Source organism: Pholis gunnellus, assembly GCF_910591455.1.
Source record: "Pholis gunnellus genome assembly, chromosome: 2".
Lineage (NCBI taxonomy): Eukaryota > Metazoa > Chordata > Actinopteri > Perciformes > Pholidae > Pholis > Pholis gunnellus.
The window spans coordinates 9,178,811-9,197,169 of record NC_136536.1 but is presented as its reverse complement, the minus strand read 5'-3'; the positions used below and the strand labels follow the sequence as shown (position 1 = coordinate 9,197,169).

General features: G+C 42.1%; 1 protein-coding gene across 2 annotated transcripts in view; it reads left to right on the top strand.

Annotated features, from left to right (window-relative positions):
* Nucleotides 1–4,855: 4,855 nt before the first annotated feature.
* acap3a (ArfGAP with coiled-coil, ankyrin repeat and PH domains 3a) overlaps nucleotides 4,856–18,359 on the top strand; it is a gene marked incomplete at its 5' end in the record, with an annotated part of 61,561 nt that continues 48,057 nt past the window's right edge. For both annotated transcript variants that reach the window (XM_079179215.1, XM_079179214.1), the window contains one exon: nucleotides 4,856–4,902. In XM_079179215.1, coding sequence (XP_079035341.1) covers nucleotides 4,856–4,902 — 47 coding nt within the window. The remainder of the gene's footprint in view (nucleotides 4,903–18,359) is intronic.

Here is an 18,359-nt window from a genome sequence, read left to right as displayed (position 1 = left end):
CACTGTACGCTTAGCTTAGCTCGAAGCACGGGGGAAACAATCAGCCTGACTCTGTCCAAAAGTGAAACACTTTTAATTTGTCAAGTTCCTTAATTTAACTCGTTAACAGTTTCTGTTAGCGTTACAGCTCCACAAACATGGCTGTAGTATTTCCAGGCTAGCTGTTTCTTCCATTCTTTATGCTAAGCTAAGCTAACCGCATGCTGGCTTTAGTTCATATTATTTATGAAATGTATCATTCTGCTCATTTCTCAGAAAGGGTATTTTAAGTATTTCCCCAAAAATGTTGAACTGTAAGTCTTTGGTTTTCTTGTGTATTTAGACCTTTATGTGTTAAATGGGTAATATGGGTTCTGCATTTATGTAAGACCATCTACTTTTTAGAGAACCATTAAAACATATAGCTGAATTAAAAGCATGGACCCCGTCCACCTCCATCCCCAAGTTATTTTGCTGATGCAGTGGAACTGATGCTGGAAGTTGTAACACCCCCAGGAGCGATGCTTACAGCTGCAGAGGCAGAGAGGAACTTTGGCTTTGAGACATTAGCTACACTGGCAAATGTGCTTTGGCTAGGCTGCTAAATAAGTCAGCAGTGATGTTAGCATGACTGCAAACAGCTTCTGGTAAAAGGGGGGTTTCAAACTCAGAGAGGTCATGTATCATGGGCTTGTACGTGACCCAGTATGCAGAGAATATGATTTATTTAAACGAGTATTATCATCACAACATACGCTATCCTTTAGTTCACTGGTTCGCAACGTCTTTGCTTTGACACTTGTGACCCCTTGTCACTGATGTCTACTATAAGTCTACTGGTTATGACCAGTTCCACCAAAGACCTTGTTTTATTTGAAAATTTTAGAGGTATAATAATACAGTACTGCACATGAAAAACCAAAGATTTGGTGCAGCAGACATTGTTTTTTTTATGCTTTCCGATCCAGTTCATCATCTTGTGACCCTCTGTTTGGTTCCCGACCTCCACACTGGGAACCACAATTAACTATTTTAAAGCTCACTAGTTAACATTTCCTTTGTCTAATCCGTATATATATATATATATATATATATATATATATATATATTCTTCTCATTTAACTGTAGAGAAGTCTGCAGAGCTCTGTCAAAAGTATAAACAGTATCTCACAAATACTACAATACTATGATGATCATGCTAGTATGATCTCTGTATACTTCCATCCACCTTCTAAGTACATTTAGTTCATACACACACATCACCACGAGAGTGAGTACAGCAGTCCTATGGCAAGATTAAAATTGATTTAAAATAGAAGAACATGGAAGACATGCATCATACAGAAGATTCATGCGGCATCTGTACATGCCTCATTGGTAGTGTCTTGTGGAGCATTGCACCTGCAGTCAGAAGGGATAACATTACAAGCTGTGTGCTCAGCAGTGCAACTCACAGCTCTCTCCAGCAGCCCAAAGAGGGGAGCAAAAGTAGGTCATCCTCCCAGAGACCCACACGTCTCTCTCTCGCTGTGATTCCACACTGCAGCAGCGCTTGTGTCTTCCATGAGAGGGAGCAAAAATGGGAGTCGACAGCTCCCCTTCCTACTTATGTTTTCCTGCACAAAAGCAGACAAGGCCCCATCTCTGCTCCTGTGAGATGCCGCTCAGTAAGCAAAAGCAGCAGGAAGGGAAAAGTCTGATATGATAGCGAGGCAGTCTCGACTGTAAATCATCTCGCAGTCAAGCTCCCAATTCCGTTCATCATCATCATGACTCAGAATCTGCCCCAAAAACCTCACAGAGTCCCAAATCTTAAAGCAATTGTTCGATGTTTTGGGAAATACAGTTGTGCGCTTTCTTGCTGAAATTTAGATGAATAAGTTCATATCACACTATCATATCTGGCTGTTGAATATTAAGCAACAGTGAGCAGCAGGCTAGCTTAGCTTAGCATAAAGTCTGGAAACAAGGGGAAAAAGCTAGCATGGCTCTGGCTGAAAGTAACAAGGCTGTTTTCTATCTGAATGTCCATTTAGGCACAGTGGTGATTTGAGCTAAATGCTAATGTTATCCTGTGAATTTGTTTAAAATGACAATTGCTAACATGCTGATGTTTAGCAGGTGTAGGTTTACCATGTTCACCATCTTAGTTTAGCGTGTACAGCTGAGGCTGATGGGAATGTTTTTAGTTGTGCAAGTATTTGGCCATAAACCAAAGTATTGGATATTTAAAAAAAAAAACTGACCTGGAGATAGCAAGATGAAAAGTTAAGGGATCACCAAAGTTATTACAATTCATGCTAAAGGGAAACATAAATGTCTGTACCTATGATTTAATGTGCTGCTGCAATGGAATCTAGAACGGTATACATTATATGCATGTTACAAAGTCTGCTCTGAAGTTTCTCCAGCAGTGTGCACTTTCAGATCAGCCAACTGCTGACTCAACACCTTCATAAAGAAGCATAAAGAAGCTTTCATCTCAGATTAGGTAAAGGAACCAGAGAGAAACAGAGAGGAAGGGGGGGGGGGGGTGGAGAAAAAGACTGAGGTGCCATTTTAGTTCCCACAGCAGTAACAGCAGTAAGACAAAACAGAGCTTTCAGGGTGTTAGCATGCTAACAATTGCATATTAGCGCTAAACACTAAGAAAGGCCTGCAGCTGACGAGAATGTCATCGGTTTTGTAGGTATATGGTCATGAACCAAACTATTGGACAGACATTGGACAACATTTTGTCCTGATGAAATGTCAGAGGATCACTGACGTTATTGCAATTCATCCTGAGGGGAACATGAATGTATGCACCCATTTTTTATGGCAATCCATCAAGCAGTTGTTGACATATTTCTCTCGGCACTAAATATCAACCTCACCGTGGCACTAGAGGAAAAGTAAGGGGATCACCAATATCAGCAGGTTGCATCAGGGAACCATGAATGTCTCTATAACATTTCATGGCAATCTATCCCATAGATATTGAGATGTTTTGGTCTGGACCAAAGTGGTTGACCAACAGACTGACATCGCCATCCCTTGAGGGCACAAGCATTTTAACACAACAAACCACTCCAACAGCTGTATTTCTTTCCTCTGAGATTCAGTTATGTCAGACACCTCTGCTGACTGCTGAGAGTGGATGAGATCATTTCCATTCTTGGCCTGAGCCGCAGCCTTTTTAAAGCCGGGATCGGAAGGAACAATGGCGCTCCATGGAAGCCGGCAGTGAAATCCCAAGCAGGAGCTCTTTCTCCAAGCTTTCCCATTTCCTGTGAATTAATAATAGCCATGTTGTAGGAAATGTATGCACTTAAGATACCCTCATTTAAATGCGGCATGGGAAAGTAGATAGACGTAGAAACCCTCTGACGTGTTGAAGGTTTCTATAAAGTGTTTAAGAATCAAGCAGAAGTTTCACAGTCAGGCTTTTACATTAATTACATTTTCCCAGCTTTGCCAACAGCAAAACAGGATTATCTGATGTGGAAAACATACCATCAGAGGTGTGAACAATATGAGAGGGATGAATTCGTCTCTATGAAGAAATCAAAGTGAAGCCAAGTTCTTCACTGCTTTGAGTTAACACACCAGAGAGTATAACATATCTTCATCACACTTCTCTAATGAGTATGTAGAAAAATTTAAAATGATTTAGTCTCTTCTTTGAAAATGCAAAGAACTACAGAAATGAGAGTGACCGTGGATATCAGCACAGCAAACATATTTTTACCTGTAGTGGCTGAAACTTTTCTTTTTGCTGTTTGAATAGTAAACAATGAAAAACGACTGAATCTGAGGAGGAAATATCATTTTAGGATGAGATTATTGCACATGTATTCATTCAAATTAGATGGAACGTGACGTCAGCGTTGTACTCATACCTCATGCAGAGGGCTGAACACGTGTTGCTTTCAAATGCTATCGGAAATCTTAAGTTTCACGAGTTGTGTGCAAAACGACATCGTGTGCAGCTGTTAAATGACGGAATTTGATATAATCAGAGGTGGAAAGTAACAAAACACATTTACTTAAGTACTGCGCTTAAGTATAATTTTGAGATACGTCTACTTTACTTGAAAACATTAATTGTATGCTACTTCATACCACAAAATTGAGGAGAATGTTGTACTTTTTACATTATTAATTTGACATCTGTAGTTTTTTTTTACATGCACAGCTTTATTAACTGATACAATATGATGCAATTCTGTCGAAGTAGTTAAATTAGCCCAACCTCAATCAGCTACAACGTTAACATTCTGTTTACATGATAATGCATCTAACACAATGATATAATACAGGCCTATACAATTTTAACAGTATGATCCATTCTGTATCAGGAGTAGGCCTACATTTACTATTGGTACTTTAAGTACATTGGAAGTACTGCTAATACTTCAGTTCTTTTTCATTCCTAGGCTACTGTACAGTTCTGACTGTACTTAACTGTCACTTGAGTATATATTTATTACTCCAGCACATAAATGTGCTGGAGTAAAAAGTGCAATAGTTCACTCTGAAATTTGAGTTGAAGTATTCCGTGTAAAGTACAAGTACCTCAACATTTTACTTAAGTACAATACAGGAGTAAATGTTACCTCCTTAGGTCATGTTAACGGCTTCAACTTCTACGTAGCACGTCGCATCTTAAAAAAATCCGAGCTCAGCAGGAGTACATGAAGGCAGCACAAGGTCCAGGACTGACTGAGGCAGCTCCGGGTCCTCAGAGCGGGACTGAGTGAGAGACTGAACCGCTGCAGGAGCAGGACACGGCGGGAGGAACGGATACTTACACCTCTCTAAACCTTTACTCTACACCCGGGACATGAAATCCCTATTTTAACCGCGTTAAAAAAAGTTAACTCTCCAGCCCAAAATGACGGTGGATTTTGAAGAATGTATTAAAGATTCACCCCGGTTTAGGTAAGAGCATGGACACCTCTAAACACTAATTTGATCGTTTTAATTGCTGAACGCAACAATTTATTGCATGCAACACTTTATTACGGTTTTCTGGCATTTCTGTGCGGGTTAATTCACATTATTTATCCCAGACATCGCATGCTATCTTGTCCCATGTGTCTTCTCTGATGTGTTGCTTGTTGGATTTCAATCTCAGTGGGATTTTAATATCTTTATCCGATAAATGGTGTCTTTTGTTTTCTAATTCGTCTCCAGTTCTGGAACATCAGTCAGATTTGTGAGTAATTTCAGCCTGCGTGTCAGTCATCTGATAGAGGAGGCATGAGGATGAGCAATGCAGCCGTATGAGTTGTCACATGGGCAGAGTAGGAGATCAAAGTCTTGTCTGTTGGTTCATTTTTCATTACTTCTTCCCTTTTTTTTATTCATCAGCATCCACTTGACAGTTAAAATGGTGTCCAGGAGAATCAAAAAACATAGTCCTAATCCAGAATAATCAAAGGTAATGGATGGAGATTGGGTTTCTGTATTGGTTTCCCTTATATAGATGAGCTCCTGCTCAAAGGGATGCAGTTCAAATTGGAGCTGCAACTAATTATTTCTCTTTCATTATTGATTCATCGGTTACTTGTCTGGTCTATAAAATGTCACAGAAAGTGAAAAAATTCACCTCACAACTTGTCTGACTTACAGTCTGAAACCCAAAGATATTCTATTTACTTTCACATAAAGCAAATAAAAACAGTACATCCCCGATAGGGGGAGCTTTATCTGATGAATGTTTGGGATTTTTACTTAAACAATGACAAATTAGTTGATTATCAATTTTCCGTCGTTGATACATTTGTGTCTATGAATCGTAAACCTGTGACTTGAACTGTTCCATGATCATATTTTTGATTGATTAGATTTGATAAGATTTATACATTTTATAGACGTCTGTCATTTTTCTTGTATTTTGGGTTACAGGCAGCTTTAACACTTTGTCAAATTGACATGCATTTGGGGTATAATAATAAAATACATAAAAAGTTGGCAAAATGAACCTGAACTCTAGAGTGAGTATCTAAAGGTTGATGAATAGTTTTAACTATTTCCAGTTTGGTAGTTCAGTCCAGTGGTTCCCAATCTCAGGGTCAGGCCCATCCAAAGGGTCACAAGATAAATCTGAAGGACCGTGAAATGATTTAGGAAAGAAGCAAGAAGCTGGGTGATATGAACAAAATCTGGTAATTCAATAAATACACAGTCTATTTGAAATAACCATATGGTTTTTATACTCTTGTGTGAGTTAAATACTTGACAAATGAAAGTACTGAGTATTTGCTAATTTAATTAAGAACTGAAGGGCAAAATAAATCTGATTTTCTGAGAAAATTGAGTTTGTCTGTGCTTGTTATCATCAATTTAAACGATGCATTTGTGTATCAGGATATCTCTATATATGATTTCATATAAAGATTCCATTGAAAGATGATAAATTATCATATTGAATTATCGCCCAGCCCTACACCAATTAGACATAGTTTTATTGTAACAAGCCTGGTTTAATCTTGAATAAATGCCTCAAATATCTTTTACATCAAATCTTTATCTGAAAAGTACCAAAAGCTGTCAAATAAACTTAGTGGACTAAAGTACCTTCTTCAGAAATGCAATGGAGTAGAAGTACAAAGTAGCATAAAATAGAGTAAATACCTCAAAAAGTACACTTAAGAGTATTTGAGTAAATACTTTCCAACACTGCACTTGTGTGAGGGCTCCCTGGAGATAAAATCTCTGCTCCCAAATAAATCAAAGACTTCCAGACTTGGCCGCAGCACCTTAATGACGGCCATCTGGGTCGGAGAGAGGCACATGTCGGGAAACGCTGAGTGAAGGGTATTTGCACTAACCTTCTCCCTCCTTGTTTCACATGCTTAAGCAAGGAGGCTCCAAGCTGCACGCTAAAGAGTCATTTAGAGCTCACGGTTTCTTTTTTGTCTCTCATGAATGGGTCGATAAAGTTCTCTCTTATCTGACTGGAGCTGTGCGTGTGGAATGAAAATATGCCTCCTTGTCTCACTATCTTGAGAGATGCTCTATGTTCAGTTATTGTGCGCTTCCCCTCCACTTTACGTTGAGAGTGTTTTTATCTGCTTCTCAGGATGTTTAACTGACTAGAAGAGACGCTAAAAGGAGACAAAGTAAACGCATGTTCTTGGAAGCCACTGAAGCCTGTAACTGCGTTTTCTTTCAGAGAGCATTCAATTGGTTTCCTTTGTGGAGCTAAAAGCAGCGCTATGTTGCGTTATGTAACAACCTTGGAGGTGGATGACTGGAAGGAAGCAGCATGCCCAGAGTACAGGAAAATGAAAGGCTTTTCACTGTGAGGATTAGCATGACATGGCGCTTCCCACATGCGTAAAATAAAGACAGGAAATCAGTTCCCAGTTCCAGTTCCATGCAAACATAATGAATAACCAAGTCCTGTTCAGGGCCGAAGATCTCTTGAACAAATTCTATCTGTGTTTTGTCTCTATGGACACCACGACTCGGACAGATGTGAGTTTGCAACCAGTGATGCGCTCCACATCTGTTTTTGAGAAAGTGGTCTGTGATGATTACACGGCAGCAGGAACTTGTGTGTTTGTGTTTGCTCCGGCACAACAGTGGCAACACGCAACGTTTGACCTGTTTTCTCCCCACTGACATGTTAGCTTGAGGTCGCACTCGCATACTGCTGGAGGAAGATATTGAGGCGGCACAGCAACCAGTATCTTTGGCTGTAGTTCATGTGAAGTATGCGCTTTTTTAACTTTGAGCACTTTAAAACACAATATTTATGAAGCAATCGTTTGTCTTGTGGCGAACTGCTGTAGCTAGCGAGCTAACCAACCACCAGTCACAACAGCTCCTAGCTATATTTATGTTCAATAAAGTTAATAAAGAGGGACAATAGAGCTCTCAATGCTAACAAATGTGCTAATGTTAGTTTACAAGTAGATGAGGTCACACAGTTTATTCACAATACCTCTCTAATCTCATAACTGTCTGCAAACCACTCCCCTTTTATTTTAAATAAAAGTAAATGGTACAACATTGCTAATAAGCTAAGCTACAATAGCGTCTTGTGTTTTGGACTCTCCGGCTCGCCGTCTCCTCAGAGCTTGCTATTGGTCCATTGCACAAATGTGCACGTCCAAGTAGGCCTGCATGTTGTGAGGAAAACCGATTTATAGCTTCGGGAAACGTCATTTCCGTTGTAATTGAATTGTTTTTGATTCGTTGGAGAGCTGATTGGGCCGCATTATACTGACTGTGAGCAGGTTTTAGTGCTTTAGTCTTAAAGTTAGGACTCACACTCTTATAGCTAACGCAGGCATTTAGCAACTACTTTTAGCTTTGGTGTGTTTTCTGATTACAGCTCCTGAACCGCCATGAATGCCTTTTAGTATTTATGCTGAACTTGAGAGGATTTTTCATGGACACTCTTTTCAACGGTTTCGCGTTGTTTTCAGCGACCTTGCTGGTCCATTCATGTGTCCGAGCAGTCCTCCAGCAGAATATAACTATTGTCCGGAGAGCTTCTTGCTTCCGCTGAGAGACTCTATATTCTGGGTCTGAATGGCCCGGGGCCCAGATGATCCTCCCTCCCTTCCCATGTGAACAGCTGGGGGGGTGGAGAACCGAGGCGAGGCCTTCATGGTGATGGGGTTTGTCATTGAGTCACTGTTCAGAGAGCCCCGGCAGGCTGGGAATCCAAGGCCAGTGACCTATGGCGCTCCCTGCTTGTGCTTCTCCAGCGTCTGTGAGAGAATGACTGGATGGACGGATTTGGGACACAAAGTCAGATGACAGGGTGAGGGGGGGGGGGGGGGGGGGTCTATGTCAAATTCCAGGAGTTGCCTGGTATGAAGGAATGCAGAGCATGGAGTGTCTCGCTTCGCGAGACATGAATTAACTATGCTTGCTTAGTGGGAATGTAAGTAAGTACTAAGATATTAAGTCTGTAAGTTTTAGTCAATAAATACTGTATGTACAGCAGAAATGCATTCAGAGTAAAAAGTTGGGTGATATAGCTGAAAATAAAAAAAAATTCTGATGTTTATACACAATAGTATAATAATAATATGGCTTTTTGGTGAAATGTATATAAAGTGCGTTGAACTGGAATCTGTTTTTTTTGTCCAACCAACCCTCAAAAAATAATAGCTGGAACCAGATTATTTTTAAATTTTTGCTTGAAAATGTTGTTAAATTATTAAGTGATTGTCAGAATAGTTGCAGCTTCATGTTTATGGACAAAGCTCTACAAGCCTACAGTACCATATGTATCATTACCACCATTTTAACAACAGAAAGCTCTATTAAAAACTTGTGACTTTCTATACATATTGTAAAGATGAGTTTCCACATTCAGAATGAAATGCTGAAAACAAATTGTATTTGTCCTCAGTTTAACTTTATTAACTGCGTTAGAGCACCTTTTTTATGAGTGAACTGGAAAGTACCTGACTCATTTGGCGTCTGGATTAAAAAAAAGAATATTGCAAGATATACTCCCATCTGTTTCCCTCTCTGTGAGAAAGGGAAAGGAATTTATAGAGGAATTACTTTAGCGTCATGACTTCATATTTAATGCACGTTTATTGAGATTGCAACGGTTTCATATTGGAGTCTGATCCTGCTCAGAACACTGATTTCCCTTCTTTTGTATCAATTCACAGCGCATCTCCTAGAAGCAAAATAAAATTGCACCGAAGATGTTTGAACCAAAATGAAATCAACAGAGCACTGCTTTCAGTTTCATGTCGTGATCGGCTGCAATCTAACAAATCTTTGCATTCAAATAAGACTTCTTCTACCGACTTCAGTGCATCTTCGTTTTTTGTTCAAAAGAGTAATATACAGTATATTGCTTTTCTACTCCGGACTGCCGCCGCGACATTCGGGAACGTTTCTCACAGGCTGCCACTGTACTGTAGGGTGCATGCTAGATTCATAATGGTACCAAGAACATCTGAAGTGAGCTCTTAAATGCTCAGAGTCCTGTTTCATTCCAAGCGTCCTGGTTTCTCTCGGTTCATCATTGAGACTTTTGGGAGGTTGGAGAATGTTTCTAGTGTTCCTGGAAGATCTGCATCCCCAGCTGCATGGAGCTGGAGGGGATTTCTACTGACTGACTGCGAGGTGTTGTTGCTTCTGCTCTATTTCAGACTGACCTCCTTCCAATCTTAAATCTGTGTTGTTCAGCCAAGAGGGCTCCTCCCAGCAAGGCAGTGACTTATGCCATAAGGGGGGGCGCAGCATTATTGTTATTGAAAAAGAAAAAACACATTACCAGTTTCCAGCTGGTCTCCATCACATCCATCAATAGTGTTCTGTTGCATTTTTAAGGTCTTACCCATAAAGCCTGTGTCCTGTTTGGCTTCGATTTAATGACCTCTGCTTGTGATGTCCGCATCAGACTCATTTAACTCCGCCACCATCTCCCCCCTCCACGCTTGTGAGTTTATTCCGCTATTTTAATTTTCATCTGTGTGCTTCATTTAATGAGAAAAGGCGCGATGACGCAGTCCCGTGGGCATTTCCCACCATCTTGTTAAAGGGCCTCCGCGAGCTCCGTGCCCCGCAGCTAACAACTCCAGGTAATGAAAGTGACAGGGATTAAAGCAGCAGCGTGTAGTTTGACGGCCGCGCCTCTCTAATCAGGGATTGGCCCACATTCGCCCGCGCAGTCTCTGTGGACGGGCAAGGTGTCGCACCTGAGAGGATTAACGTCCAATTCCGGTGTCATCCTGATGTGAAAGAATGCAAACAGATGATACATATAGGGCAATATGATTTCTTAATCACAGCGTTGTTGCCCTCCCACTGAGGAGGCGCTGCTCCATTAGCTGGGAAGGCTTTCATCTCTTTAAAAGGAGATCGGATGAAGGGCTTTTGCCAGTTGGAGCCTGGGAGCGCACCACGCTCCAAAGCTTGTAGGGCGGCTGCACATAGATTATCAGAGTGTGTGAAGGGACAAGCACTCAGCTGCCAGTTTATTAGGTACACCTAGCTCAAACTAATGCAGTCTAATGCAACAGTGCTGCAATAAATCCTCATTCATGACCTTCATAGTGTTCCGTTTCAACTGTTGACGAGGGGCGTTGATGCAACTTAATGATCATTTTGGAGGGTGTAGTTTGTAGATCATTCATTTATTCTACCCATAGAAACAGCGAATGATATAACCTGTTGTGTTAGATTGCATTAGTTCTAGCCGGGTGTAGGCCTACCTGATAAACTGGTAACTGAGTGTATGTCTTCAAAGTAAACATAAACTCAAAGTGCAGTGTGCAACAGATGCGCAAGTCTTCAGGGTTAGACCCAAACAGTCTACGGTTAGACCTCAGGAGGTGGATTGAGACCGCTCAACGGTTATAAAGGTCTGGCAGAAGTGGATCCTAATGACAAAGCATGGTGGGTCACTGGGTTTAAGGCTTTGTCTGCCGGGATGAATGTGCTCAGTCTAATTTATGTGTTTTTTGTACAAATGCAACCGTTCTAGTTCTAGAGCCTCCAGAGATGGCTCCCAGGTCCAGGTGTTGTGTAATTCTTGATCAGAACCGGTTTGTGAGACCCGTTGTATGTCCGCAGCACGGCCACATATGAAGGCAGAGTGAAAACTAGAGAGAGACGCAAAAATCATTCCCCTTTTTCACTCATTCACTACTCTAGAAACTTAGTAGTTTACCAAACAGTTGGCAGCAAACAGACATTTCCGACACAGAATCATTGTTACTTTTCGTCATCACTATGATGTGTAGAGTTACACAAATGTGGCGGATTGCATTATGGGATTGTACATGCCATCGACACTTTTTTGTTGTTGTTTAAATGCTGAAAATTCAAATTAAGCATCACTCCGTTATATGCTTTCTACTGGTCGCCTTTTGAAAGTCATATACAAAGTGTTTTAATTTTTTAAATGATTCAGGTTGTAGAGATGGCAGAACATGAGGTCATGGACATTTTTATTAATTTATACAGTGCTGCATAATATATTATACTGTGTCTATATATATGCTGTATATCCAGGAAGTTAATGGATGATTTGTGTAAATGCAGATTAATCCCTGGTGAGATGCTCTGGGATGCAGAGATGATGTCATCCCTGAGCCTTTTGTATTGAAGGAGGAGGGGGGTTCACTGCATGAGCCCCGGCTGTCCCTCTCATTTCATCTTCATGAATAGCAAGACGTTTCACACACTGCTCACACAAAGAGCCGCGAAAAGCAGAGTGCTGCATGCTGAAGGCTGCTAATCTGCTTCTGTCGCACATCCTGAGAGGTGACAAAAGACCTTGATCAGTCAGCGCACAAACGGCAAGAGTGTGACCGGTTTATTAAGTGCGATGGAATCTAATAGCCAGAGCTCAATTTTTTCTCTCTTTCAAATCGGCCATCCGGTGTGGCCACAGGTTGCGCATGCTGCGCCGCAGACATTGAATCAGCACTATGGCAACATCCTGAGCCCGAAATGATGTACGAGTTGTAGTAACTTGGCATTAGTATTCCCATCACACAAACCGTGGTGGATGAGACCAGCAGTGACTAATGCGAGGCAGGGCAGTTAGAAAACAAGGGCTGGGCCAGTGAGGGAAGTATCACACACACACACACACACACTGAGCAGATTTTTAACGCTGATAATCCAAGCCTTTTGGTCTTACTCCAGTGAACAAAAAATCGCTCACTACTCAGCATTTGCTTTCCCTGGCAGATTGCATTCTGGTAACGGAGACCAAACATCTGATCTCAATTCTGCACGGCTGTACATATCAGTCGTCTCATACTGTTTGGAGGAGAAAATCCACTTTCCCCTTGATAAGTAGGAGTCAGGCTCCAATTTGGCCAAACCTGATCATGTGTTTTATCAAGACAGGAACATCTAGAAACATAACAGACATGTTGAACATGTGTGTATTAGAGCATAGCTAACAACAGGTTGCAGGGATACCTCGTATTTGGATTACTATCATCTGTGCACTTTCAACACTTTCTGACCCCGAACGGAGGGAGTTAAGCCTCAGCTGGAACATGACTCCACGGTGGGCTGACGGTTATGTGAAATGGACTGTGATTCTTAATATAAACAGTCTGACTAATGTTCCCGGTAGATTATCCATACAATAAAGTAGACTTGGCAGATGTACAGGAAAGACTTGCGTAATACAGAAGTAGGGTTGTTCTTTCTCTGTACATCACAAATGGTTTTGGGAAATATACTTATTCGCTCTCTGGTGGAGGATTAGATAAGATGATAGATCCACTCTCACACCTGTCAGTTAAATATGAAGCTACAGATGTTCCTAAGTAGGCGACAGCTTTACAGAGCCGCTAGCATGAAGGTTCACTTTATGTCATTAAATTACAGAACATTTTCAGAATTCTGGGAACTTGTCAAATGATACCACCATATACCAGTAAATGTGATAGTTGATAGTTGTTGTTTTTACACACTTTTGTACACATTAAAGAAACAAGATTAAATGTGTAAATTAGTGAGCTTTAGAGATATTGGTAGGTTGATTTTGTTGGCTTTGAACAAGCCAGGCTAGCTGTTCCCCTCTGTTTCCAGTCTTTATGCTAAGCTAAGCTAACGGAATGCTGGCTGTAACCCGACAGAACCCAAAAGGGGAATTTTAGAAGCAGTGCAGTTGCATAAATGTCAATTCAAAGACCTGATGAGACGCAGAGACGCTTCCAAGTGTTTCAGCTTGAGCCAAAAATTCAGTTTTATCCTGGGGTTTTATGAATCCGCTTCTTAAACAAACAAAGAGGAAAAAGGAGAGAGAATAACAGAAACAACCAGTGTTGGGTTCAGTCAGAGGCTCAGCTGAAGACAAACACAAAGGCTTAACTTTTACAGCTTAGGTCTGTACATTTGGTAAATTGGCTGTTTTGGAGTATTCAACACAGACTGCACAAACACAATTAACGGACAGAAATTCTAGACTCATTTCCAAAAAAATGTTGCTTCAACTGCTTTGAGAGCCTGGTTTGTTTGAAATGCACTCGTTCATGAGTGTGTGACCTAGAAACATTACGCAGACGTGCATGCTTTAGAAATCAGATTAATCTGTATCAGGGTTTCTCATTAGGGTAGCAGCGTGTTTGGCCTGGAATCTATTACACCGGCCGCGTTTTACATTCAAGATAGAACACTAATTGGAAAATACCCAATTTCCTCAGCACATAGCGGCTGCGACTCGTGGCCCATCTCTCAGCTGTGTTTCTAAGGCTGTGCTGGAGGAGATTTTGCCCTCCAGTCAAAAGCAGCATGTGAGGCGAAGTGTCCTCTCAGTGAGACGGCGGAAGACGGAAAAAATGGGGGGAAAAAAAGAGTTATGACGAACAGACTTCACTGTTTTAATGTAATGTCTGTGAAACGTCTCCACCTGATCACCAGGCTTCTCGAGAGGGGAACGTGGCTGGTTAGTGTCCAGGTGTATCAACATCCCCCCACGCTACATGTCGATCACCCTATGGGTCGGAACATGGGATAAAAGTGAGGATTTTAACGATACAGATGTGTGTTTGTCGTCACCTGAGGTCATATAAAAATGACTCTTCGTCCAACATAAATAGTATCAGTGAAGCAGATATAATAGGAAAAATCATCGGCCTCCACAAAGCACCCGTAGCTCCGTCTCGACTCCGTTTTTAAATGCTGAATCACACGTGTACAAGCATCTGTTTTTGATTTGTTCCATCCCTCTCACTCCCTGCCTCATACTCTCTTCCCCTTTCCAGTCCTCCTTTGCCTCCCTCTGTGTGCGGGGGCAGACTTCTGGTCGTGGCTGGGCCAGAACCGGGTCTAGGGACAGGCCAGGAAATGCGTCAGTCTGCTGAAATTTTAAAAGCAGTTTTCAGAGTAAAGGGCAAAACCCAGGGGAGACGATGTGTGCGAGGAGGTTGCTGACTCTCCCCCGTTGTGACAGCCAGACCTGAGTCACAACATAAATCCCATGAACAAGTTCCAGCGTTATTGAAACTTCAATGACGGCCCACCGGTGCACATTAATCATTTGGGGTCACTTTTCAAGAACAAATTCAAAGCATTTGATGGTTCTAGGTCGTCAAAGTTGTTCTCATTGTTGTCTCGCTGTTTGTTTGTTGTGGTTCTCCCTGGAGAGTGTGGTTTTGGGCGAAAAAGACCAATGAGCCCTGGCGGATTCATTTTTTTTCTCTCACAAAACTGTATAATCCTGCTCTTTTCTTTTCGCACTCTTGAGTCCGGCGCATAACTGCTGTAGCTGTAATTCTCCAGAGAGTCATTTTCAGTGCCATGTTTCGGCATTATTAACTGAAGAGCAGCCAGCTGTTCCATGCTTCACTTCTCTAAGCTCTGCCATTGTTTTTTGGACCATCAAGTGTCATCACAAAGTTTGTGGATTGACCAATGAAAAATTGGCAAAGAATGTCTGTTATTGTCTTCCTCGCTTCTAGCTACGTTTAAAGGTCCCATCTTAGGTTGAGCAACAAAAGCTTCGGGCTTTGGGGTCCCTGTTTTCCCAGTGTCCTCCCTGGCTTGTTGTGCTTCCTTGCTGAAAGTGTCAGGGTCCGCTTAGCTCTCTGCTGGTTGACACAGGAGTCACATCAACATTCAGGTCCATGGACTGATGGGAAGGGGGTCGCAGGTCAACGGAAAAGAGTCCGAGGGTGACGTCAGGGGCGGGTTGCTGATATCAGATCAGAGGAAACACCTGGGGGAAACCCCGAAGGAAGTGACACCTCTCCTCTTCACTTTGACTTGTCTTTCAGTCAGCTGAAACTGACACTGTGACGTTCGCACGATGTCTGAGCAAGCACCAGCTCCACATGCTAATCTAAACCATGAATCGGCTGTCTGGGCTGCGTCTCCGAGGCAGTTGTTTCAATTTTGGGATCAAGTGCAAACCAGCACTTGGAAGCTTTCTTGTTTTCGAGCCTGTTCTGAGTGAAATGGATATCGGCGTAGTTCACGTGGAAGCCCCCTGAGCTGTTGTTTCGACGAGCAAACCATCTCTCAAGCTTTCAGACAGGAAAGAGCTGAATGCTTCACGCGTCTGGTATGCCTTTCTAGTGCAAGCCAAGCTGCATGTTTAGCCCACAAAAATGCCGGGAAGGCTCCCAGCTCAGCCCCACCACATCACGCCTGTGTAGGGATTTTCACAGAGGGATTTCTGCTATTTCACCAAAATGTCAGGGTGTTACATTGTAGGATTGGCTCACTGTGAGTGGCGCTCTATTCTCTTTGCCGCTTTTTTACCCCGACAGTCTGGTGTGCTGCCCAGAAAAAGGCCGCGAGGAGCTTCACGTCTGTAGGCTTTATTGTCTTCCTCCTTTCAATGGAACATTGTCCAGGCTGCTTCTCACAGCCGAGGCCTCTTCTGGATCCTCTGTGTGTGTGTGTGTGTGTGTGTGTGTGTGTGTGTGTGTTCTCTCATACGTCCCAAATATCTTCATTGACATATTTGTGTGTTGCCGTCATCTCGGACCACCCTGAGTTAACATAAACCTGCGCCGCCAGCCGAGACCTCTCATATCCTGACCTTTCTCCCGTTTACTTCCGCCGATCAGCGGCGTCCCTCTCCCCACCCAACTCCTACAATACTGTTGTGACGTCGAACACATCCTCTTTCATCCTAAGTAATAATAAACACATGATTTGAGACCGTCCATTCAAGTCTGTTTCCCTTGTGATGGTGCACAGGAAGCACTCGCAGACTGCACCAATTCAGTTGTTAAGAGGTGGGGGGGGGGGGGGGGGGGGGCGGTAAATGCCACTTTTGCTGTGCTGAAAGGGTTAATCTATGTCACATTTTCTCTACATGACCGTCTTTGTTGGCTCCCTGTCTGAAGTGTCATTTCCCCTTGGGCTGTGCTGGCCTAATTGCACGACCCCCCCCCCCCCCCCCCAACTGCCACCATAGCTGATGGGGGATGGATGGAGTTGGCATTGCATTATGCATGGCGAAAACACCCAGCTGGTTTGTGAAAAAAGCCCAAATCTAGCCGATATTAAAGACCTTCTCTGTGCTGTGTGCCAAATTTAACAATCATGCGGCGACAAGACTTTTGTAACCGGAGGCCCCCTCAGTCCGGATTGCTTTGATGTTCAAACCGAAAACAAGACAGGAAGCTAAGTCGTTGCATCTCAATAACTATTGGATGCAAACGTCTTACACAGACACTGCTACGATATTGTAGCGTTGTTACCCCGTCACCAAACACTTTTACAAAGGTGTGACACATATAACGAGCAACGTTAACGAGCAAGATTTTGCCATTTTTTTCTCGCTAAATTACATCGATGATTAAGCTAGTGTTAAATTGGCATCAGTTAATCCTTTGTTTATTGAGTAATTAAATAGCCAGCTAATTGTTTCAGTACTTTAAATGTAAATCCTTTCTGTATGGCCGCTTAGGCAGCTTACAGGTTCTTGCTCAAGAAGAGCAGAAAGATCATGTGGTATATTAGAAAAAACAAAACAATAATGTGATATTTGGCCAAGTCTAGTTACAGACTGTTGCATCACACCAGCAGTGGTTTTATGTTCACACAGATGTTTGATCCATTAAATAAGTGAGTGTGAAAGCAGGATTGTTGTTTCTTCCTGTGTTGATATCAAAGGGGGAGTTGTTGTTTATGCGATTTCCAGAATGACTTCACCGCTGACCCCGCAACCGCTCAAGGTTGCGCAGGACTCAGCTGGCCGCATTCCCGTTCATTGTCTCTTTTTATGCATTCCAGTTCAGCTTCCAAGAACTTTGCTGACAGCAGGAAGTTCAGGAGGGGAGCAACACATGGCTGCTGCCAAATTCACTGTAAATACTGTACGCCGAAATTGACGGTTGCATTTATAGAAACGTCTGTTTTCTCAGACTATATTGTGCTTATTGTACACAATAGATGTATCTCATTGTCTGGATTGAGCGTCATCACTTGTAACTGATCTTTATAATCTCCTGTATCTGTGGCTGTAGTGTTCAGTACAGATTGTGGATGTATTAGCAGCTAATAGAGCTCTAACCACGAAAGCTCCCCAGAGGCTGTTAGGAACATGAATGGTTGTGTAGAAAACTGCTAAAGGAACAAACAACACAACATTTGTTTCTTTCAATGCAGTTTTTGGAGAGGACATACAGTCACAGTCTACAGTCAGATGCCAGGTTGTTTGACTTGCTAACCCTCCTACAGCTGACAGGGTTCATGGTGGAAGTTAAAGCCCTGCAAGAAGAAATACTTTTGTCATTACTTCAAAAAAAGTCCTAAAAGGTGCTTAAAAGTCTCATTGTAACTCCCAATGATGTTTTAACCATCTATAGAGGTTTGTTTTAACTTATTAATGTGATTTAAAACATCTTGTTTTGTCCAACTTACACTCCAAAACCAGAACATATTCAGTTTACAATGATATGAATTAGAGAAAGTCCGCTACTCAA